This window comes from Chiloscyllium plagiosum, unplaced genomic scaffold (assembly GCF_037043375.1).
Source record: "Chiloscyllium plagiosum isolate Xiang-an unplaced genomic scaffold, Cpla_swu_hap1 HiC_scaffold_46, whole genome shotgun sequence".
Classification (NCBI taxonomy): Eukaryota; Metazoa; Chordata; class Chondrichthyes; order Orectolobiformes; family Hemiscylliidae; genus Chiloscyllium; species Chiloscyllium plagiosum.
This window is the reverse complement of record NW_028270184.1, coordinates 3,439,110-3,462,427: the sequence shown is the minus strand read 5'-3', so window position 1 is coordinate 3,462,427 and position 23,318 is coordinate 3,439,110. Positions and strand designations below refer to the sequence as shown.

The 23,318-nt window shown below is 53.4% G+C and overlaps 2 protein-coding genes and 1 pseudogene across 3 annotated transcripts in view; 2 read left to right on the top strand and 1 right to left on the bottom strand.

Annotated features, from left to right (window-relative positions):
- LOC122546368 (fermitin family homolog 3-like) overlaps window positions 1–1,261 on the top strand; it is a 51,722-nt pseudogene extending 50,461 nt beyond the window's left edge. The window contains exon 13 of the transcript XR_015754550.1: window positions 1,110–1,261. The product of XR_015754550.1 is annotated as a fermitin family homolog 3-like (transcript). The remainder of the gene's footprint in view (window positions 1–1,109) is intronic.
- Window positions 1,262–3,064: 1,803 nt separating this feature from the next.
- On the bottom strand, window positions 3,065–16,626 carry LOC122546251 (E3 ubiquitin-protein ligase pellino homolog 1-like). Its single transcript, XM_087983767.1, has 7 exons — window positions 16,446–16,626; window positions 10,823–10,960; window positions 9,265–9,394; window positions 8,356–8,457; window positions 6,980–7,177; window positions 6,311–6,499; window positions 3,065–3,914 (listed from the first exon to the last, which is right to left on the bottom strand). Exons 2-7 carry the CDS (start codon window positions 10,957–10,959, stop codon window positions 3,336–3,338), a joined length of 1,335 nt encoding a protein of 444 aa, XP_087839893.1. The 5' UTR covers window position 10,960; window positions 16,446–16,626; the 3' UTR covers window positions 3,065–3,335.
- Window positions 16,627–20,644: 4,018 nt separating this feature from the next.
- bbs1 (Bardet-Biedl syndrome 1) overlaps window positions 20,645–23,318 on the top strand; it is a 58,988-nt gene continuing 56,314 nt past the window's right edge. Inside the window, exons 1-2 of the mRNA XM_087983831.1 lie at window positions 20,645–20,689; window positions 23,060–23,136. Coding sequence (XP_087839957.1) covers window positions 20,670–20,689; window positions 23,060–23,136 — 97 coding nt within the window. The 5' untranslated portion in view covers window positions 20,645–20,669. The remainder of the gene's footprint in view (window positions 20,690–23,059; window positions 23,137–23,318) is intronic.

The following is a 23,318-nucleotide window of genomic DNA, read 5'->3' as shown; positions in this document are numbered from 1 at the left end:
GTGCCCAGGGATGTGCAGGTTAGGGTGGATTGGTCGTGGGAAATTGTCCCCTAGTGCCCAGGGATGTGCAGGTTAGGGTGGATTGGTCGTGGGAAATTGTCCCATAGTGCCCAGGGATGTGCAGGTTAGGGTGGATTGGCCGTGGGGACAGTGTCCCATAGTGTCCAGGGATGTGCAGGTTAGGGTGGATTGGCCGTGGGAAATTGTCCCATAGTGCCCAGGGATGTGCAGGTTAGGGTGGATTGGCCGTGGGGACAGTGTCCCATAGTGCCCAGGGATGTGCAGGTTAGGGTGGATTGGCCGTGGGAAATTGTCCCATAGTGCCCAGGGATGTGCAGGTTAGGGTGGATTGGCCGTGGGAAATTGTCCCCTAGTGCCCAGGGATGTGCAGGTTAGGGTGGATTGGTCGTGGGAAATTGTCCCATAGTGCCCAGGGATGTGCAGGTTAGGGTGGATTGGCCGTGGGAAATTGTCCCATAGTGCCCACGGATGTGCAGGTTAGGGTGGATTGGTCGTGGGAAATTGTCCCATAGTGCCCAGGGATGTGCAGGTTAGGGTGGGTTGGTCGTGGGAAATTGTCCCATAATGCCCAGGGATGTGCAGGTTAGGGTGGATTGGCCATGGGGACAGTGTCCCATAGTGCCCAGGGATGTGCAGGTTAGGGTGGATTGGTCGTGGGGAATTGTCCCATAGTGCCCAGGGATGTGCAGGTTAGGGTGGATTGGCCGTGGGGAATTGTCCCATAGTGCCCAGGGATGTGCAGGTTAGGGTGGATTGGTCGTGGGAAATTGTCCCATAGTGCCCAGGGATGTGCAGGTTAGGGTGGATTGGCCGTGGGGAATTGTCCCATAGTGCCCAGGGATGTGCAGGTTAGGGTGGATTGGCCGTGGGAAATTGTCCCCGTCACCCCCCCCACCCCCTGTCCTCCGTTGTGGGTGGGTGGGCTTGTGCCTTTAGCTGCCCGGAGCCGTGAGCTGGGGGAGTCTCTCCCTGATGTGGCTCGGTGTCCCACTGTGTCTGTGAAGCATCTTTCTGGAAGTGCCAGACAGATACTCGTGAGCACTGAGCCGGCCACTGCTTACAATCTCCTGTTTTCTCCCCCCACCCAGCTGACGGTGACGTTCAGTTCCTGAGCTACGATGGAACAGCGGCCGGCTTGATCCAATCCTTCGTTGAGCGATTCCCGGAGGACGACGAGGATCTGGAGTGGAATCTACAGGACCTCTGTCGGAGGGACCTGCCGTGCTGGAACCGCCTCTAACGCCCTCCACCCCCCACCTCGTTCTCCACCCTGGCCCAGTGTGTTGCCAATCGAGTTTTTTTTCCACTTGCTCCCCCCTTTTTCTGTATCATCCCTTCTGAAATTCCTGCAAGCGCTGCTTTGGAGGACTTGGAATTCTGAGCGGGACAACTAAAGCCACTATCCCCTCCCCACCCTGATTCGGAATGGCTGGATCCGTTCTCAGGTTAATGAATCCCACCCTGTGCCCCAGACCCTTCCTCCGACCCAGCTGCCCGGGTTACTCGGTCGCTTGACCGTCGCAGCGAGGGCGTTCTCAGAGTTTCGGAACGGAAACCTCGGGCAGGCGGTTTGCCATAATTCCTGAGATCTGGGGAGGGTCTGCGTTTCCCAGGAAGCTCACTCCCAGTCCCAGCACGTAGCTGTTCCACACAGAGACCACCACCTGCCAGTTCTGTTCCTTTTCCTTCCCCCTTCCCCCCTCTCCCCCCCCCCCCCAAGGCATCACTGACGGTCAAGATTCTCTGAGCTAATTAACGCCGGGAATTTATCACGTTGTGAAACAGCAAATGGGTGTCCGAATCATTCGTTGCTGCGGGAAACAGAGTGTGATCTCCTGGTTGGGATTGCGTTCCATTTCTGTCGCAAGAATTAAAAGAAAAAAAATCCTGTCCTTCCCAGAAGGTGCGTGGAGTGTTGTCTAGGAGGTTGGCACTGCTTTGGGATATGGCAATCTCACCCTGGCATGGAGGAACTTGGGCTAGGAGCCTGGTACAGTGACCCCTTTGTTCCCAACAAGACAGGACCTGACCCCATCCAACAGGCAGACTGCCCTGGCTGAATATTTTTTTTTAAAAACCGTTTTATCTCCTCTGTGGCCAGGGCAGGCAAGGCATTAATTTGATATTAACTCAACTTCACCAGCTGGGATTTAGAGTCACAGCCGTACAGCACAGAAAGAGACCATTTGGCCCAACTTGTCAGTGCTGACCAACTATCCTTGCCTAATCTAGTCCCACCTGCCAGCACTTGGCCCATGTCCCTCTAACCCCTTCCTTTTCCTATATCTATCCAGATGCCTCTTAAATGTTGTCATTGTACCAGCCTCCGGCAGCTCATTCCATACACGTACCACCCTCTGTGAGAAACAGTTGCCCCTCAGGTCTCTTTTATATCTTTCCCCTCTCACCCTATGCCCCTCTAGTTCTGGACTCCCTGACCCCAGGGAAGAGACCTTGTCTATTTACCCTATCTGTGCCCCACATGATTTTGTAAACCTCGATAAGGTCACCCCTCAGCCTCTGACACTCCAGGGAAAACAGCCCCAGCCTGTCCCTCTCACTCAAACCCTCCAGCATTCACATGTACCACCCCTTTTGCCTGAATGGTAGGGCAGCTATCCAATCAGTGTAGAGTCCACACAGATACTACCCACTTATCTGACTGACAGGTTAGCAGTGGTTCTGCCACCCAGACCCCCGTCTCACTCAGTGTGGGCAGGGGGCAATGGTATGAGAGACATGGAGTATGGATATTTTCCAAATTGACCCATTCACCTCTTGAGCAGGTGGGACTTGAAACTGTGGCACCCAGGCCCAGAGAGGGGGACACTACCCCTGCACTGAGAGAACATCTCAGCTTTGAGGACAACCGCACCAGCCTCGCTGTTGGGGAGGCACAGGGTCCCACAGGGATCCAAGTAAACACCAACAGAGGGAACAAACCCAAACTGAATATCAATTACCTCAAAACGGGGGGGACAGGGGCACCTTCACACCTTCCACTTAATAAAAACACAGAGCAGACTCCCTTCACGGTGGCAAATATTGTCAATGTATATTTTTATTCTTTTTACAAAAATGTCACTGTTTTTGCATAAATAGTGATTCGACCGAGAGAGAGAGACAGACAGAGACCGAGAGAGAGAGAGACAGACAGAGACAGAGAGAGAGAGACAGACAGAGACCGAGAGAGAGAGAGAGACAGAGCAAGGGATGGGAGAGATGTGTGTGTGTGTGTGTTGGGGGAAGCAGTGAGGGGGAAGGGGTGGGTGGGTGTGAGGGGGAAGGGGTGGGTGGGTGTGATGGGCCCCCCCTCAGTCCACAGGGCCTTGGTAGATGAGCTTGATGTAACCTTTCTCCCCGGTCAGCCAAGTGCCACAGAAGGGGCAGGCAGCGTGGAAGTCATGTGTGCCATGGGGCAGAGGGATGTGTGCCCAGTACTTGACAGTCTTGGCTGAGCAGACGTGGCCACAGGGACAGAAGGCGTGGCTGGGGGGTCCCACGTCCAGGTAAGAGGCTGCCTCACAGCCCATCCACAGGGGCACGTAGGGCCCCACCCTCCGGCACAGGGGGCACTCTCTCTCGCAGCCTGCTGTCGATCCCCCAGCCTCTGGGCGGCTGCCCCACCTGTGGTACCCATGCACATGGCCGCAGCTGAGGTAGACCCAGGGCTGCTGCTCCTCCACCACATGGCACTGCTCCAGGCTGGGAAATGCCAGCGTGTTGAAGCCCACCGGGCACTGTGGCCTTGCTGCGTTGATCTCCTGCCTCAGGACCTCCAGCTGCTTGAGGGTGGGTGCTTTGTCCAGGCCCTCTGGGGTGCGCCACAGCAGGGTAGCCCCACAGAGATCAATCAGAGAGCCGTCCTGTAACACATTAGACTCGTTCTCCACCTAAAACACCACAACAATTCACCGTCAGTGCACAGCCCCGTCAAACACTCCCTCTACACTACCCTCCACACCCCCCGTCAAACACTCCCTCTACACTACCCTCCACACCCCCCCCCCCCCTGTCAAACACTCCCAACACCAGGATAGAACATAGAAAAGTACAGAACAGATCCTTTGGCCCATGGTGTTGTGCTGAGGATTAATCCTAATGTAAAATAACTTAACCAACACATCTCTCAATTCACTGCTATTTATGTGCATGTCCAGCAGTCACTTAAATGTCCCTAATGACTCTGCTTCCACCACCACCGCTGGCAACGCATTCTATGCATTCACAACTCTCTGGGTAAAGAACCTTTCTCTGACATCCCCTCTATACCTTTCTCCTAATATCTTAAAACTACAACCCCTCGTGCCAGTCAGTCCTGCCCTGGGGAAATGCCTCTGACTACTGACTCTATCCATGCCTCTCATTATCTTGTATACCTCGATCAGGTCACCTCTCTTCCTCCTTCTCTCCAGAGAGAAAAGTCCGAGCTTAGTCAACCTCTCTTCATAAGGCAAGTGCTCCAGTCCAGGCAGCATCCTGGTAAACCTTCTTTGCACCCTCTCCAAAGCCTCTGTATCTTTCCTATAGTAGAGCGACCAGAACTGGACACAATATTCCAAGTGTGGTCTCACCAAGGACTTGTAGAGCTGTAGTGAAACCTCACAGCTCTTAAACTCGATACCCCTGTTAATGAAGGCCAAAACACCATATACTTTCTTAACAACCCTATCCACTTGGGTGGCAACTTTGAGGGATCTATGTACTTGAACACCAAGATCCCTCTGTTCCTCCAAACTGCCAAGAATCCTGTCTTTAATCCTAAATTCAGCATTCGAGTTCGACCTTCCAAAATACATCACTTTACATTTATCCAGCTTGATCTCCATCTGCCATTTCTCAGCCTGTCTATGTCAGGCTGCAGCCTGCGATAGCTCTTGATACTATCAACAGCACCTCCAACCTTTGGTGTCATCTGCAAATTTACTAACCCACCCCACAACCTCCTTATCCAAGTCATTTATAAAAACTACAAAGAGCAGAGGCCCAAGAACAGAGGTCTGCGGGACCCCACTCAACGCTGACCTCCAGGCAGAATACTTTCCATGTACAACCACACTCTGCCTTCTGTCAGCCAACCAATTCTGAATCCCAATAGCCAAATCTCCCTGTATTCCATACTTCCTGACTTTATGAATGAGCCTACCATGGGGAACCTTATCAAATGCCTTGCTGAAGGCACATCCACTGCTCGACCGTTGTCGACCTGTCTTGTCACCTCAAAGAACTCAATAAGATTTGTGAGGCATAACCTGCCCCTCATAAAGCCATGCTGACTGCCTTTAATCACACTATGCTTTTCCAAATAGTCTTAAATCCTAACCCTCAGAATTCTTTCCAAAACTTTGCTGACCACAGATGTAAGACTGACTGGTCTGTAATTGCCAGAGATTTCCCTATTACCCTTCTTGTAAAGAGGAACAACATTCGCCTCCTTCCAGTCCTCTGGTACGACTCCCATGGAGAACGAGGAAGCAAAGATCTTCGCCAGCAGCTTAGCAATCTCCTTCCTCACTTCCTGGAGCAGTCTCGGATAAATCTGGTCTGGCCCTGGGGACTTACCAATCTTAACGTTTGCCAAGATTTCCAGCACATCAACTTCTTCAATCTTGATCAGGTCAGGCCTGTATCCCAGCTCATCAAAGTTCTCATTCACAACAAGCTCCCTTTCCTTAGTGAAAACTGAGGCAAAAAACTCATTTGGGGCTTCCCCTATCTGCTCAGACTCCACGCACTCTTCCACTCACTTAACCGAGCTATATCCCTCTGCAGACTTTCAGTGTCTTCTACACACTCTATCATTCATTTTAGTATTATCTTTGATTTGATGATGGACCCAAACTTCCTCTACACTGTCTCCCATCAAACCCTCCCCAGGACAGGGACAGCACGGGGTTAGATACAGGGTAAAGCTCCCTCTACACTGTCCCCCCCCATCAAACACCCCCAGGACAGGGACAGCACGGGGTTAGATACAGAGTGAAGCTCCCTCTACACTGTCCTCCCCATCAAACACTCCCAGGACAGGGACAGCACGGGGTTAGATACAGAGTAAAGCTCCCTCTACACTGTCCCCCCCCATCAAACACCCCCAGGACAGGGACAGCACGGGGTGAGATACAGAGTAAAGCTCCCTCTACACTGTCCCCCCATCAAACACTCCCAGGACAGGGACAGCACGGGGTTAGATACAGAGTGAAGCTGATACATTGACAGATCAGCTAGACAGTGTCCCCTCAGTAGGCAGGCTCCCTGTACTGACTGTTGGACTGTAACAAAGTGCACGTACCTGTCTGCCCCTCTGCTGGGCTGACCTGGTCTCCCTCAGGGCGTACACGTTTCCGCAAACGGAGATCTCCCGCCAGGCGCCAGGGCTGGAGTTGTCGGAGAATCCGTGCATGGGGTGCATCACCAGGACTCCATTGGTGGTGAGGCCGTCCATCAGCCCATCCGGAGTCCGCCACTTGGCTGCTCTCTCCTAGAAACCATTCAGAGAGGTCATGGGTTGTGGACTGCCGGGGGGTCGGCGCCGAGGGAGGGCCGCGCTGCCGGGGGGTCGGCGCCGAGGGAGGGCCGGGGGGCCGGCGCCGAGGGAGGGCCGCGCTGCCGGGGGTGCTATCTTACGGATGAGACATTAAACAGAGACGATGACATCTGCCCTCTCTTGGCGAGGGGTAGTGGGGGGTATAATAGATACTACAGCTGCTGTTGGAAGGGGAGTAGGGAGGGAAGTTCTTCCCCCAAGGTCTAGAGGCCAATATCTATCCTTCAACCCCAAAAAACGCAGCTGATCAGAGTTATTCCCACATTGCTGTGTGAGAGAGAGTGTGTGAGATCTCACTGGGCGGCTATGGGCGTTTCTCCAGATACAATAGTGAGCGCTGTATAACACTGGTGTCCCTGACCATCTGGGAAAGGTGGAGGGGAATGGGAATGGGGGCAGTGAGGGGTTACTTACACCGAGGAAGATGTTCTTGGAGGAATCGAAGCCGGCAGCATAAATCCGGGTGGTGTACGGGGGACTGCGCTCACAGCTGATTCGGCAGGCAAACCGGGAGATGGTACTCTGGGCGCTGTGGCCTTCCCCTGTTGGGGAGTTACTGGGCGCTGTATCCGTCACCACAAAGTCTATCAGAGTTTCTGTTGACCGACCGATCTGTGAAACGACAAGAGTGGGACTTTATCTCCGTGTACACGGGGGGTGCCTCCCATCACCAAACAAACAACCACTGGCATCAAATCCTCCTGCTACAAGATGTTGGGCCGATCAGATATCCCAACCCAATCTAGTCCCACCTGCCAGCACCTGGCCCATATCCCTCCAAACCCTTCCTGTTCATATACTCACCCAAATGCCTCTTAAATGTTGCAATTGTACCAGCCTCCACCACATCCTCTGGCAGCTCATTCCATACACATACCACCCTCTGCGTGAAAATGTTGCCCCTTAGGTCCCTTTCCACTCTGACCCTGAACCTATGTCCCTCTAGTTCTGGACCTCCCCACCCCAGGGAAAGACTTTGTCTATTTATCCTATCCTCTCATGGTTTTATAAACCTCTATAAGATCACCCCTCAGCCTCCGACGCTCCAGGGAAAACAGCCCCAGCCTGTTCAGCCTCTCCCTGTAGCTCAGATCCTCCAACCCTGGCAACATCCTTGTAAATCTTTTCTGAACCAGTTCCATCTGGGCACCACACCTTCTGAATGATAGATCGATCTGTGAAAGAGAGAGAACAAAGTAGACTGGCCAAGAATATTACATGGATCTCAGGGGTGAAGTTGTGAGGAGGGATCATGCAAACGAGGCTGGTTTTCTCTGGAATGTAGGAGGTTAGAGGGCAATCTGATCGAAGTTTACACAATTCGCAGGAAAAGTCAATAAGATCCACACTTTCCACTGGTTGGGGATTCCCAGAACTAGGGAGCATTGTCTGGGAATGAGCCAGACGTTGTTCAGGAGAGATATGTTAGGAAGCATTTCTACACACACACACACGGGGTCAGAAGGGTTTGGACCTCTTCCACAAACAGCAACAGATGCCAGATTGGTGGTTAATTTTACACAGGTAACAAGGGAGCTGTATGGAGCTAGACCATAGATCAGCCATGATCCCATTGATGGAACAGACTAGAGGAGCTCTGGGCTATTAAGGATGGACAGTAAATACCCAACCTTCCAGTGATAACCACGTCCCGTGACACAGCCTCACTGAAGCTGCCAATGTGGGAGATTGGCTGGGATTTGATCCCATCGCCCAGAGAATCTGCCTGCCTCGCTGAGTTACCGGTGAAACGTGGACGCCATCCCGCCCTGCTCGCCACACCCCGTTACCTGGAACATGTCGGTGTTACTGTCGGGACTGTACTCCACGATGACTGACTGACTCCGAGACAGTGTGTAAGACACGCTGTGCTGCTCCATGTTACTCAGTGCCTGTAGAGAGACCGCGGGATTAGGGTGGGGGTTAATCACCGGCCGAGGGTCAGCGCCCAGGGAGCGGGCACCGGCCGAGGGTCAGCGCCCAGGGAGTGGGCACCGGCCGAGGGTCAGCGCCCAGGGAGCGGGCACCGGCCGAGGGTCAGCGCCCAGGGAGCGGGCACCGGCCGAGGGTCAGCGCCCAGGGAGCGGGCACCGGCCGAGGGTCAGCGCCCAGGGAGCGGGCACCGGCCGAGGGTCAGCGCCCAGGGAGCGGGCACCGGCCGAGGGTCAGCGCCCAGGGAGCGGGCACCGGCCGAGGGGGTTACATTTCAGATAAACATTAAACCATCAGCATCCTCCTCTGTGCGTGTTCGGGATACTGTGGAGACTGCTGACAGGGGCTGGGGGGCAAGCTCTGGTCTGGGTGAATATCGATTATAAACGAGGAGCCATGCGTAGGCCATTCAGCCCTTCCAGTCTGCTTCCCCCTGTCATGGAATAAAGTCCTGGCTCATGTGATGGTGGTGATCACAGTCCTGTCCTGTCCTGTCCAGCCCAGATAGACACTGTCCTGTTAGAGAGGGATCAATCTCCCTTGGTGCCCACCTGGGTATTCAGTGGGGGGGGGCTTCACCTGACCTCAGACTTGAATGGGAGGTCCCTCATCCTGATGGTGTTCCCCACCCCAAGGGGGGGCATTCTCTCTCCCGGTCATCCTCTGGTCAGGACAGGCTGCCCGTCCCGCACCGAGAGCTGTAACCGTGTCCGTAGCGCTGGGGTGACAGAGCTCCTCTGCTGGGCTGGGGACCTGGCGTTACCTACCTTGGAGGTGAGTGGGGTAGATGTGATGTGGACAACGTCTGGTCGGACTCCATTTCCACTCGGCCTCTTGTACAGAGCCAGCCTGCTCCTCCGCCTGCCTCGGTCTCCACTGGCCAGTGAGCCGTTATAACTGCATATCGACCGGGGGGGGGGAAAACAGACACACAGAAAGCTTGGTTACTCACCCGAGAGGGAGGGAGAAAAGCCGCGATTGAAATCACCAGTAACCCCCCCCCTCCCCCATCAGAGACATGACCAAAAACCACTGGGCCAATGGACGGGGTCTCCTCAAGACTCTGGTGAAGGTGTTGGGGGGGCACAGGGTGGTGAGGCTGGGAGACCAGCACAAATGGTCACCAATCCCAGATATTCCCCAATCGATCCAACCGGGATCTGGGACTCGCTCCCTCAAAGGAAGGGGGGAAATGGATGCAAGGGGGGGCTGGGCTCACATGCAGGAGAAAGGAGTGGGGGTGGGGAAGATTAGATTAGATTACTTTACAGTGCGGAAACAGGCCCTTCGGCCCAACAAGTCCACACCGCCCCGCCGAAGCGCAACCCACCCATACCCCTACATTTACCCCTTACCTAACACTACGGGCAATTTAGCATGGCCAATTCACCTGACCCTGCACATCTTTGGACTGTGGGAGGAAACCGGAGCACCCGGAGGAAACCCACACAGACACGGGGAGAATGTGCAAACTCCACACAGACAGTCACCTAAGGCGGGAATTGAACCCGGGTCTCTGGCGCTGTGAGGCAGCAGTGATAACCACTGTGCCACCGTGCCGCCCACTACTGGGAACACTGGGAGATAAAGAGGGGAGTGAGGGGGTGGGATAAACACGAGAGAGCAAGGGGTAGGAGAGGGGGGCAGCACAGAGGGAGATAAAGCGGGGAGTAGGGGGGTGGTTACATCCCCAAAAGTAATTTGGTGTCAATGTTGTTCTGATGCAATATATCTTGAGTTAAACCCCCCCCCCCTTCCCCCACCCCCCAACCCACTTCAGCCCCCCACAGCACCTTCAGGACAGGGTGGGCTGTCCCCCTCGGGGGTGGGGGGAGGAGGTGAGGCCCACTTTAGCTGGATAGTGACAGGAGGGGGAACATGATGATGAGAGCTGGGTGGGAAGGAGGTTGCAGGAAATGCCACTTCCACCCAGCTGCTCGTCTACAGGAGCCCTCACCCTCAGCAACTTCCAATCTGCCATTCTGCAGTTCCTCAGGGGCAGGGCATGGAGACAGTTAGGAGGGGCAAACCGGACCATGAAATGGCTTAGAGGAGAGGGGCTGAATGGCCTCCTGCTGTTCTGGTGGGACAGGCTGGAGGAGGGAGTGTGGGGGAAAAGGGAGCTGAATGCCATCCATTGGAACAGAACATGGCCATTCAGCCCCTCAGCCAGGACAGGAGGCCCCTCATGGCCTGTATTCCCCTCCACTCGCCAGGAAATGGGAGGGGGGAGTCTGGAGGAGGGGGTTGTACAGGTTTGGGTTGGTGGGGGCGCAGATGGGGGTGGTCCAGACAGTGGGATCTCCCTGTGCGTGGGCAGCTTACCCTAACACGATGAATTCTCCATACTTGACTGGATCCTTGGTGATCTCCTGGCTGTTGGGAGTTGGGGATTGATCCAGGGATCGGTGTACATCCAACTCCAGCGCTGTCACAGCATCACTCCCCCCGTCAAGAACCATCCTACAACAACACATAACGCGAGGGCAAGACATGGTCAGCTCTCAGGAACAGCACGGTACTGAGGGCAACCTGGGGGGGGCAGAGAGAGAGAGAGAGAAAGAGGGAGAGACCCCTGACAGAGGCAGAGAGAAAGAGGGAGAGACCCCTGACAGAGGCAGAGAGAAAGAGGGAGAGACCCCTGACAGAGGCAGAGAGAAAGAGGGAGAGACCCCTGACAGAGGCAGAGAGAAAGAGGCAGAGAGACAGAGGCAGAGAGACCAGATTGAATAGTGATCTGCCTGCCAACATCTAGCTGCTGGGGCTGTGTATCTGAGGCAGCGGTTTGGAGGGTAAATCAATCAGCCCGTGTAATGACAGATCAAACCTTACCCCCCCCCATACAGGGGTCCACAACACCTCTCACTGGGAGGGGGGTGGTGGGGAAGGGATCAGTGTGGGGAGGTTCAGACAGAGCTCCCCCAGTCCCCATGACCCACTGCTGCTGTCCCTCCCTCCATTCCCAACACCACCCCCCTCCCAGCAGTCAGCACCAAGGGAGTGCTGCACTGTCAGGATCCCCTTTTGCCCTCTTGGGGCTGGGAGTTGTGTATTAGATCCCAGGGCCTCTATTGGAAGAGGAGCAGGGTGGGTGTGGAGCTCTCCTCAAGGTCCTGAGGCCAATATTGATCCCTAAACCAACATCAAAAAAACAGATGATCTGGATCACTCTCACATTTGGGATCTTGCTGTGTAGAAATGAGTTCTTGCACCGGCTCCATTATATCACCGACTGAGGTCACAAAAGGCGCTATCCAAATGCCCCCCCCCTTTTCTGTTCCTGCCTCCACCCTGTCCCTAGTTGCCCCTCAAGGAGGTGCTGGTGAAATACCTGCCTGCACCAGCCCTGTCCAGTGGGCACTAATATGGAGGGAAATCCAGGATTTTGTCCCAGTGACACTGAAGGAACAGCCGTAGATGTCCAGGTTTGTGGCTGTCTGGGTCTTACAAACTCAGCGTGATTTCTCTCACAGCAACATAGCCAATACTACCTGCTGCAGGGTGACTGACTGTAGTCACTTCTCCCCAGGGACAGAGTCAAAATCCTTCATTACACAAAAGCCCACACCATGAAATCCTGCCATCTGCCAGGACACATTGGTTCATTGCCTCTCTCACACTCCAGTTATATTTAACCATTTCACCACCTCAAGAGGTACAACTGTCTCTCTTACACAGCTCCTGCCTACAACTACCAGCACTCAATCACAGCTCCCCTCACACTGTCACTCAGTAACCCCTCTCCCCGCAGCGCCCTGTATTACTGACTGTATCTCTACTGATGTTAATCCAGCTCCCTCACACTGTCACTCAGTAACCCCTCTCCCCCCAGCGCCCTGTGTTACTGACTGTATCCCTACTGATGTTAATCCAGCTCCCTCACACTGTCCCTCTGTAATCCCTCTCCCCCCCAGGGCCCTGTGTTACTGACTGTATCTCTACTGATGTTAATCCAGCTCCCTCACAGTGTCACTGATTTCCTGACTTGCCCCATTTTATTTAAATTCTGATCTTGTTTTCCACAACTGGACAGTGTACAGAAAAATCTTACAAAGTTGGAACATTCTCCTCATCTCCCCCTCCCTGGAGACCTGTTCCCAATTCCCTTCCATCCAGTGTCCCTCGGGTGACCAACCCTCCGGCTCCTGGGAATGGTCTCTCCCTCGCCAACTCGGTCTGAATGGCTCGATCCAATCTGCCCCTGATCTTTCCCTGCTCTGATGGGGAATGATCCCACCGTCTCCAGTCTCTCTCTGCACTCACTGTAGACCCTCTAACCCATTGTCATTCCAGGATATTTCATTCTGCACCTTTGCAGAGGGATGGGACTCCCTTGCTAACCTCTGGGGGCCTGGGATCAGACACAGTCCTCTGTCTGGATCCTAACCCGTGCTCCAGTCTCTCGGCTGTCTGCCTCCCTGCTCTGTGTTACGCTGACACGTGCCCATTTTATCAGCCTGTCTGCATTCTCCTCACTGCAGACTGTCACACCATCTACAACCTGTGACGTCCCAGAAGACAGTGATTCTCTGAAACACCACAAGGGAAGGTACACAAACTGGTGACATTATCGCTAGACCATTAATCCAGGTAACACCCTGGGCCCAACACAGCAGGTGGTGGAGTTGCAATCCAGTAAAAATCTGGAAATTAGAATCTCATGCTGACCATGAATCCATTGTCAATCATAGACTCGCCCAGCATGGAAACAGACCATTCGGCCCAACCAGCCCGTGCTGACCCGAACCCCAAACTAAACTAGCCCCAGCTGCCTGCTCCTGGCCCATCTCCCTCCAACCCTTTCCTATCCAGGTCCTTATCCAAATGTACCCACACCCACCACTCCCTCAGGAAGTTCACTCCACACACAGACCACCCTCTGGGTAAAAAAAATTCCACTCACCTTAAAAATGTGCCCCCTAGTCTTGAAATCCCCCACCCTAGGGAACAGACACCTACCATCCATGCCCCTCATGGTTTTATAAACCTCTAAGGTCACCCCTCAACCTCCTACACATGAACAAACTGCCAGCCTCTCCCTATAACCCAAACCCTCCATTCCCAGTAACATCCTGGTAAATCTCTCCTGATCCCTCTCCAGTTTAATAATATCCTTCCTGTAACAGGGAGACCGGAACTGGACACGGTGTTCCAGACGAGGCTACACCAATGTCCTGTACAACCCCAACATGACATCCCCAACTCCCTGTACTCAAAAGTCTGAGCAATGAAGGCAGTGTGCTAAACGCCTCATTAACCCCCGTCCCCCTGTGACGCAAACTTCAAAGGATTATGTACCTGCACCCCCTAGGTGCCTCTGTTCTACACCACCACCCAGGGCCTGACTGTTAATTGTATCAATCCTGTCCCTGTTTGTTTTACCAAAAATGTAAAACTTCGCGTTTATCCAAATTAAACTCCATCTGCCACTCCTCAGCCCATTAACCCAACTGATCAAAATCTCATTGCAATCTTAGATAACCTTTCTCACAGTCCACTCTCCCACCAATTTTGATGTCAAACTTTCTGACCGTGCCCTTTTAGATTCTCATTTAAGTCATTTATGTAAATGACAAACAGTGGCCCCAGCACCGATCGCTATGGTGACAGGCCTCCAGTCCGATAAACAACCCTCCACCACCAACCTCTGCCTCCTGTCAATAAGCCAATTTTGGGTCAAATTGGGAAGTGAATCCCATGTGAGCTAACGTTACTCGTTAGTTTATCATGTGGAACCGAATTAAAGGCTTTACAAAACGATGTCTACTGCTCTGCCCTCATTTTGGTTACTTTCTCAAAAGAACTCAACTGTTGGAAAAACCCATCGGGGTGACTAATGTCCTTTAGGGAAGGAAACTGCCATCCTTACCTGGTCTCGGCCTACTCATGGCTCCAGACCCACAGTGATGTGGTTGACTCTGCACTGCCCTCTGGGTAATTAGGGATGGGTAATAAATGCTGGGCCTAGCCACTGATGCCCTCATTCTGACAGTGAATAAATTTAAGAGACAACCATTGATTGGTGTACTCAATTTTTCTCAATAACATCTCACTGCCTTTAACCACCTGGGTTTTTTTTTTCAGGTGGGTAATCCTTGACTGATTTAGCCACCCCCCACCCCCATCTTTTATTCTCGATGACTGCCCCCCCACCCGCGAAAGCTGGGAACACAGTCAGCCATGTTCTGGTGTGTGGGTCTGGAGTAGGCCAGCCCCAGGGTCAGGGCAGCAGTTAGATTCCCTACAGTGTGGAAACAGGCCCTTCAGCCCAACAAGTCCACACCGACCCTCTGAAGAGTAACCCACCCAGACCCATTCCCCTCTGACTAATGCACCTAACACTATGGGCAATTTAGCATGGCCAATTCACCCTGACCTGCACATCTTTGGACAGTGGGAGGAAACCTACGCAGATATGGGGAGAACTTGCAAACTCCACACAGTTGCCAGAGGCTGGAATCGAACCTGAGTCCCTGGCACTGAGGCAATAGTGCTAACCATGGAGCCACCCTGCTGCCCACAGTTAGTGAACCAGATGGGTTTTACAAGAATTAGGCCAAATTCTTTCTCTCTCTCTACACCTCCCCCTGTCCAAGCCCCCTCCCAATGTCAATAAGGTCACCTCTCATCCTTCTAAACTCTGAGGAGTACAGGCCCCCAAACCTATTCAACCTCCCCTCCATGAGGCAATCCCTCCATCCCCGGCATCAATGAATTAACCTTCTCCGGACGGTGCCCCCTAGTCGAACTCCCCTACCTTGGGGAAGAGTCCTTGTCTCTTTACACTTTCTATGCCTCTCATGATTTTATGTACCTCTAAGGTCACCCCTTGGCCTTCGACGCTCCAGGGAAAACAGCCCCAGCATCATTATAGTGCACAAGCCCTCTGGGGTAGGAACTTGAGGGCTAGCACTCTTATGATGGGCCAAAGGGCCTCTATCTATGCAGTTGCACTTTGATAAAAGCTCTGTGATACTTAAAGGATTTATTTGTGCATTACTTATTTCACCCCTCCCCCCCAACCATTGTTCCAGGAGGCAGAGGTTACCTGGGGGGGGGGGGGGTCAGGGAACATTGTTAACATCACTGTGTGTGTGTCTGTGTGGGAGTCTGAGTACATGTGAGAGAGAGAGAGAGAGAGAGCGCGAGAGACTCCATATGTTTGTGTCTGTGTGTGAGAGATCATGTGTGTGTGTGTGTGACAGGGAGAGAGATTGTGTGTGTGTCTGTGTGAGAGAGAGACACTGAGTGTGTCTGTTGGAGTATGTGTGTGAGAGAGAGACAGACAGATTATGTCTGAGAGAGAGTGTCTATGTCTGTGTGTACCTGTGAGAGAGAGTATCTGTGTCTATGTTGTATGAGAGGGAGAGAGACAGATTGTGTCTGTGAGAGAGAGGGAGTGTCTGTCTATGTCTGTCTGTGGGAGGGGGGGTTTCTGCGCAATTAGTAAAGAAAGTAGTCACGGCCAAATTTCACAGAGTTCAATTAACCAGTTTCTCAGCTGATTAAACACACCGTCTTGCTCTCTCTCTTTCTCAGAGAGAGAGACAGACAGACATGACCCTGCCATGGCCATCGTTTATAAACCTCAGTGTCCTGACAGCAGCGATGAAACCTCACACTGACAGATCAACCGAGTCATTCACACCAACCCCGGGCCCTTCGCTTTAATAACGAGCTCTTCCAACCCCCTCCCTTTCCCCGGTACACCCCCCATCCAGCTGCTCATCTCCAACATCTGCTCCAAAAAGAAAACAAACAAATCTGGCAGGGAAATGGGAGAAGGGAGAGATGAAGCAGGAATGTCATTCCTTTAACCATTGGAGAGAGAGGAGTGTGTAACAGATCCCAGCACTGCCTGCACTGTGGTTTATAAACAACAACATGCACCCGCTCATTCCTGACTTGAAGCGATCAGGCAGACACACAGATGGAAAAACAGCCATACCCTGAGCTGCTGCTGCTGCTGCAGTCTGTGTGAAGGAGAGTTACTACTCTGGTCTCTCTCAGCCCGTGCTTTCAAACCCATTGTGTCCTGCGGCTCTGCATTGCTGGTAATGGGACATGGTCTCTCCCTCTGTCTTCTCACTGTGAGAATGTGTCTGAGGGGATGGGGGGGGGACAAACAAAAAGGGAGCAGCTCCCACCCTCTTTACCCAGAGGCTGTGACTGACAGTCAAAACCGCTCCCAACTCCCACCTCCTTCCCATCAGCTGACAGGTTCCCCCCCCCCCCCCCCACTCTGACAGGCCGCGCTGCCCCTCCACCCTGTCCTAGGGATTCAGTGCAGGAGGCAGCCATTCGGTCATCCACCTTCCACCAGCTCGGGATCCAAACGATGGGAATGGACGGAGGCCACTCGGCCCTCCTGCCCCCTCGGATTCTGTCCTGCTGAGAGAAAGGGAGAGACAGACACACACACACACACACAGAGGGAGGGATATCTCCACCACCAGACTCCACCTCTCCATCCCAACTCCTCCCCTCCTCCCCCCCCCCCACCTCAGTGTGGAAATCCCTTCCTCAGCCCCTCCCTCCCTCTGGGATCCCCCTCACTCTCTTCCCCAACCCCACCCACCCCTCCAACGCCCCAGGAGATGGCAGAGTGCCTCACACAGCTAACAGACCAATCTTACTCATGCACTGTTGGAGCGGAGGACAGTCTACCTGAGGTAAAAACTGGCCTCAGAGAGTCATACAGTTGTACAAGGACTACAGGCAGACAGGCCCTTCAGCCAGTCCACTCCATGCTGTGACCCCTCACTATTCCCCTCCCATTTGCCCAGCACTCGGCCCAGAGTCTGGCACCACACGGGCACCTCTCAATCCTTCTTCAAATGTTCTGTCTCTCCCCCACCGTCTATGGGCAGTGAGTCCCAGATTCCCCACCCCCCCTCTCTGGGTGGGGGGGGAGGGGGTGTAAAAGCATTTCCTCATATTCCCCTCTCACCCTCCTGCCTCCTTCCCCTTGGGCATTGATCCCTCCATCAATGGGAGACCCTTCCTGTCTTCCCTATTCCCACATCCCCATCATCATGTCCAATTTCCCCTCTCTGCCCTCTGACTCCAGTCGGTGCAACCCCTCTCCATCATTGAGGCTCTGCCCCCTCAACCCGCCCCCCCCCCTCCCCATGTGGTCACATCACTGCCATAACGTGGATTACAAAATCAGTAACCCTCCCAGTCCACTGAGAGGGGCCGGGAGGGGTCAGCAAGGGAGGGAGACCCCCTGAGGAGGGGTCAGCGAGGGAGTGTTCAGTGAGGGATGGTGACCCCCCCCCCCCTCCCTGAGGAAGTGGGGCTGCTGGGGAGGTCCCTGACCTGGAGACCATGAGGAGTCGGACATGGTCATGGCGACCAGGTCCAGCTCACGATGAAACTGAACGTGCGAGTGCTAACATGGGGCAGGAAGGGGCAGCAGGAGTCCTGGCCGAACGTCCCCTCTGCCCCCTCAGTGTGACAGGACTGCCCAAAACAACTCCTATCGCTCCCACCCACAAACAACACCAGCCAATGTCTGGGCAGTGTCCGTGGGCGGAGCTGCAGCCTCACTCTCAGGTTAACCCTTTCATTACCTTTGATCTTCTCCAACAGCAAGATCCCATTATCACAGCAATGTGGGAGTGACCCAGGTCAGCTGTTTTTAAGTGATGTTAGTGTAGGGGTCAATATTGGGCTCAGAACCCCAGGCTGAACTCCACCACCCCCACCCCCACCCCACTCCTCTTCCAATAGCAGCTGTGGGACTTTTACACATTCAGACTGGGTCTCAGATTTAGATTACATTACATTACAGTGTGGAAACAGGCCCTTCAGCCCAACAAGTCCACACCGACCCGCCGAAGCGAAGCCCACCCATACCCCTACATTTACCCCTTTACCTAACACTACGGGCAATTTAGCATGGCCAATTCACCTGACCCTGCACATCTTTGGACTGTGGGAGGAAACCGGAGCACCCGGAGGAAACCCACGCAGACACGGGGAGAATGTGCAAACTCCACACAGTCAGTCGCCTGAGGCGGGAATTGAACCCGGGTCTCTGGTGCTGTGAGGCAGCAGTGCTGACCACTGTGCCATCGTGCTGCCCTCAGTTTAATGAATCAGCATAAAGATGGCACCTCAGACAGCGCCGCACTCCCTCAGTGCTGACGCGCCGACCCTCCCTCAGCGCCGACCCTCCCTCAGAATTAAAAAGTTGAGGAATTTGCTGGTACTTAGGTTAGAAATATACAAGATAATGAGAGGCATAGATAGAGTCGATAGCCAGAGACTATTTCCCAGGGCAGAAATGGCTAACACGAGGGGTCATAGTTTTAAGCTGGTTGGAGGAAAGTATAGAGGGGATGTCAGAGGCGGGTTCTTTACACAGAGAGTTGTGAGAGCATGGAATGCGTTGCCAGCAGCAGTTGTGGAAGCAAGGTCATTGGGGACATTTAAGAGACTGCTGGACATGCATATGGTCACAGAAATTTGAGGGTGCATACATGAGGATCAATGGTCGGCACAACATCGTGGGCTGAAGGGCCTGTTCTGTGCTGTACTGTTCTATGTTCTAAATATCAGCATGTGCTCAGAAGGCAGATGGTGAGGCATTTTAGGCACCAATGGTTTGGTGACATTGGTAACCAAAAGCACATCCTGGTCAGTGCAATTGGAAGGGACGGTGAATTTATTCAACAGACATTGGCTGAATGGTCTCCTTCTGTGCTGTTCTACTGTTAACCTCTTAAGATTCACATTGATAGCCAAGCATTCCTCTGTGTTGCTGATGTTTGCCAATGATTACATTATAGAGTCCTACAGCACAGAGACAAGCCCTTTGTCCCAAACTGGTCCATGCCGACCAAAATGTCTGTCCACGCTAACCACATTTCCCTGCACTCCACCCATATCCTTCTAATCCTTTCCCATCCATGTATTTGTCCAAATGCCTTTTAAGCGTTGTTAATGTACCCACCATTCCAAATGCGTACCACCCTCTTAAAAAAAAGTTGCTCTGCAGGTTCCCTTTTATTCTTCCCCCCCCCCCCCCCCCCTCACCTTAAACTGTTCCCCGACCCTGGGAAAGAGACTGAGTGCATTCACCCTATCTATGCCTCTCATGATCCGCGCCTAGATTAGATTAGATTACTTACAGTGTGGAAACAGGCCCTTCGGCCCAACAAGTCCACACCAACCCACCAAAGCGTATACCACCCAGACCCATACTCCTATATTTACCCCTTCACCTAACACTACGGGCAATTTAGCATGGCCAATTCACCCAACCTGCACACCTTTGGATTGTGGGAGGAAACTGGAGCACCCGGAGGAAACCCACGCAGACACGGGGAGAACGTGCAAACTCCACTCAGTCGCCTGAGGCGGGAATTGAACCCGAGTCTCTGGCGCTGTGAGGCAGCAGTGCTAACCACTGTGCCACCGTGCCACGCCTTCCTTCATTGCATGGACCATTTCTATCGGAGAGCATTGCTCGCTGAAACATTGTGTGAGCTGGTGAACGTGATTCGAGGGCCGTGGGGCCTGAAAAGACGCCATGAGCAGATCCAACAGGAACTTTCAGAGAAAGACTGGATAAGGAGAGAATGACGAGGCATCAGTGGGAAAAGGAGCGGGGTTTGATGCGGCGATGGGATGAACCGGAGCCAGTCCTTCTCCCCCCACCAGGGCTAGAACATCCTAGATGGGCTGAATGGCCCGCAAGTGCCTGAATTCTAAGATTTTGCCCATGATTTGATGCCAGCAGAAGTTGGGAAGCTGATTTAACCACAGAGAGGGGGGGATGGGGGGCGACATTGTCCTGTTTGAGGCAAGATGGAGTTGGGGGCTGTTGGCAGGGACAAATATTTATAAAGAATTATTGTGAGGGGGAACCTATTATCAGACCGGAACCTGGAAGTTGGCGAAGAGTTTTGGGGGGGGCGGTATTGGAAATGGACCGGAAGTAGACGGGAAGCGGAGGTACCGGGGACGGGGAGGGGGAAACGGAGCGGCGGACCGGAAATCAACGGGGGGGGGGGGAACGGAAGTCGCCGGGAAAGGAGATGGGCGGGGGGGGGGGGGAAGGAGACCGGAAGTCCACGAAGGGGGAGGACGTTAGTGGGGGGGAACGGGACCGGAAGTCGCGTTGCCTTAGCAACGGGGCCTAGTCGGGGGCAGACGGAGCCTGATGATGGAGGGGAGCGAGAGGCGAGTGTCCCCGAGGGATGGAGGAGGAGGAGGAGGAGGCCGAGGCCCCGAGAGGAGACGGCGGGAGGAGGAGACTCACTTAAAATGGAGAAAAGCCGCGAATAAAAATAAGGGATTAGTTTACGGGGGGGGCTAGCAGGGAATCAGGAAGGGCCATGGGAATGTTGTCCCCTGTTTCAGGGGGTGGGGGGGGGGGGGGGGGGGAGTGTACGGGGTGCATGGGGAGAGCACATCTCGGTTGTTCGGGGTGGGATGCTGGTTAGAGCAGGGGGGAGGGGGTCAGTAGGGAGTCGATGGGCCGAATGGCCTGCTGCTCCCACTCTAGAACGTGGATCATTCCAGCGCAGTGCAGGCCCTTCGGCCCGCGAGGTTGCGCCGACCTTCGGAACCAATCTGAAGCCCATCTGACCTACACTATTCACGTGATCACGTTGGATGGCGGTGCAGGCTCGAAGGGCTGAATGGCCTCCTCCTGCACCCATTGGACTATTCAGTTTTCATCCATAGGTTCATCCAATGCCCTTAAAGTTGGCGAGTCTACTCCTGTTGCAGGCAGGGCGTTCCACGTCCCTACAACTTTGACTAAAAGGAACTATCCCTGACGTCTGTCCTATATCCATCACCCCCACAATTTAAAGGGCGTCCCCTCATGCTAGCCCTCAGCCATCTGAGGAAAAAAGGTTCTCACCGCCCAATCTATCTAACCCTCTGATTATCTTAGGTCGATCAATCAAGTCACCTCTCAACCTTCTCTCGAATGAAAACAGCCTCAAGTCCCTCAGACCTTCCCTCCCCACCAGAGTCGGGAGTGTGGTGCTCGAAAAGCACAGCAGGTCAGGAAACGTCAGAGGAGCAGGAGAGTCGACGTTTCGGGCATAAGCCCTTCACCGGGAAATCAAAAATCCCTCCATACCGGGCACCATGCTAGTAAATCTGCTCTGAACCCTTTCCAAAGCTTCCACGTCCTTCCTATAATGCATGAAGCAATACTCTAAGTGCGGTTGCACCGGAGTTTTGCACAGCCGCAACTCTGTCGGGATTTAGTGAAACATCGGAGCGAAAGAGAGAACAGCACAAACACAGCAGCAGGAAGGTGGAGGCCATTCAGCCCTTGGATACTGCTCCGCCATTCGTCACCATCATGGCTGACCATCCAACTCAACAGCCTCATCCTGCTTTCTCCCCACAACCTTCGATCCCATTCGCTCCAAGTGCTATATCGAGTCAGAGATGTACAACATGGGAACAGACCCTTCCGTCCAACCCATCCATGCCCCTCTCCCCTCATCCTCCAACCTTGGCAACATCCTTGTAAATCTTTTCTGAACCCTTTCAAGTTTCACAACATCTTTCTGATAGGAAGGAGACCAGAATTGCACGCAATATTCCAACAGTGGCCTAACCAATGTCCTACTAGCAATCTCTTGAACACATTCAATGATTTGGCCTCAACCACTTCCTGTGGTAATGAATTCCACAGGCTCACACTCTGGGTGAAGAAGTGTCTCCCCATCTCAGTCTTAACCACTCCACTCTGAATCCTCAGACAGTAACCCCTGGTTCTGGATGCACTCACCATCAGGAATACCCTACCTGGATTTATCCTGTTCGAATTTTATGCCTCTCTGAGATCATCCCCCTCACTTGCATGAACACTGGCGAAAGCAATTCTAATGTAGTCAATCTCATACATCAGTCCCACCAACCATGGAACCAGCCTGGGAAACCCTCACTGCACTCCCTCAAGAGTAAGACCATCCTCCCTCGAAAGGAAACCAAAACTCCCCACCATATTCTAGGTGTGGCCTCACCAAGGCCCTGTATAGTTTTCCCCTCTGAGGAAAACGGTTCCCACCGCCCAATCTATCTAACCCTCTGATTATCGTAGGTGGATCAATCAAGTCACCTCTCAACCTTCTCTCGAATGAAAACAAGTCCCTCAGCCCTTCCCTCCCCACCAGAGTGAAGAGAAATACAGAGTTGTAATTCATCAAAGAGCAGCAGTGAGTCGGGGGAGAGGTTGCATGGGTGCTCGATCAGTTGTTAATTTTAGATCTGAGATCAATACATTTTGTTCAGCAAAGGTATTAAGGGACGCAGGCTAAAGATCAGCCATGATCTAATTAAATAGCGGGAACAGGTTTGAAGTGCTGAACTGGCTCTTCTTCTGTTCCCATGACTGAAGGTTTAGCTGTAACCCAGACAGTGAGCAAATCCCATAGGCTGAGAAATGATCCAGAAACCAAGGGGAGAGGGAAGGGCCTTCACACCCACCTGGATTCAACCTTAGCTCTCCCCCCTACCTGTCGGTTTTGAGGTTGCGTACTTCACAGACTGAAAGCTCTATCTAAACTCTATTTTGCCTTGCAGTAGTGAAGCCAGTGCAAAGTGGTTGGACGCTCACTATGACCCTGTGGCTAACCTCTATACGTTCTCCTCTTGCGTGGGTACGTGTGTTCGGTGTTTGAACCTTGCCTGGGCTGGATCAGCCCTCCACCCCCAATAGCCTAACTCGTACAGTGGCCAGTTAGCCAGCTATCTCGATTTTCAAATTCCCATCCTCGTGTTCAAGTCCTGCACAGCCTGCTCCTCACTTTTAACCCCACAGTGAACCTTGACCTCCTGGGCA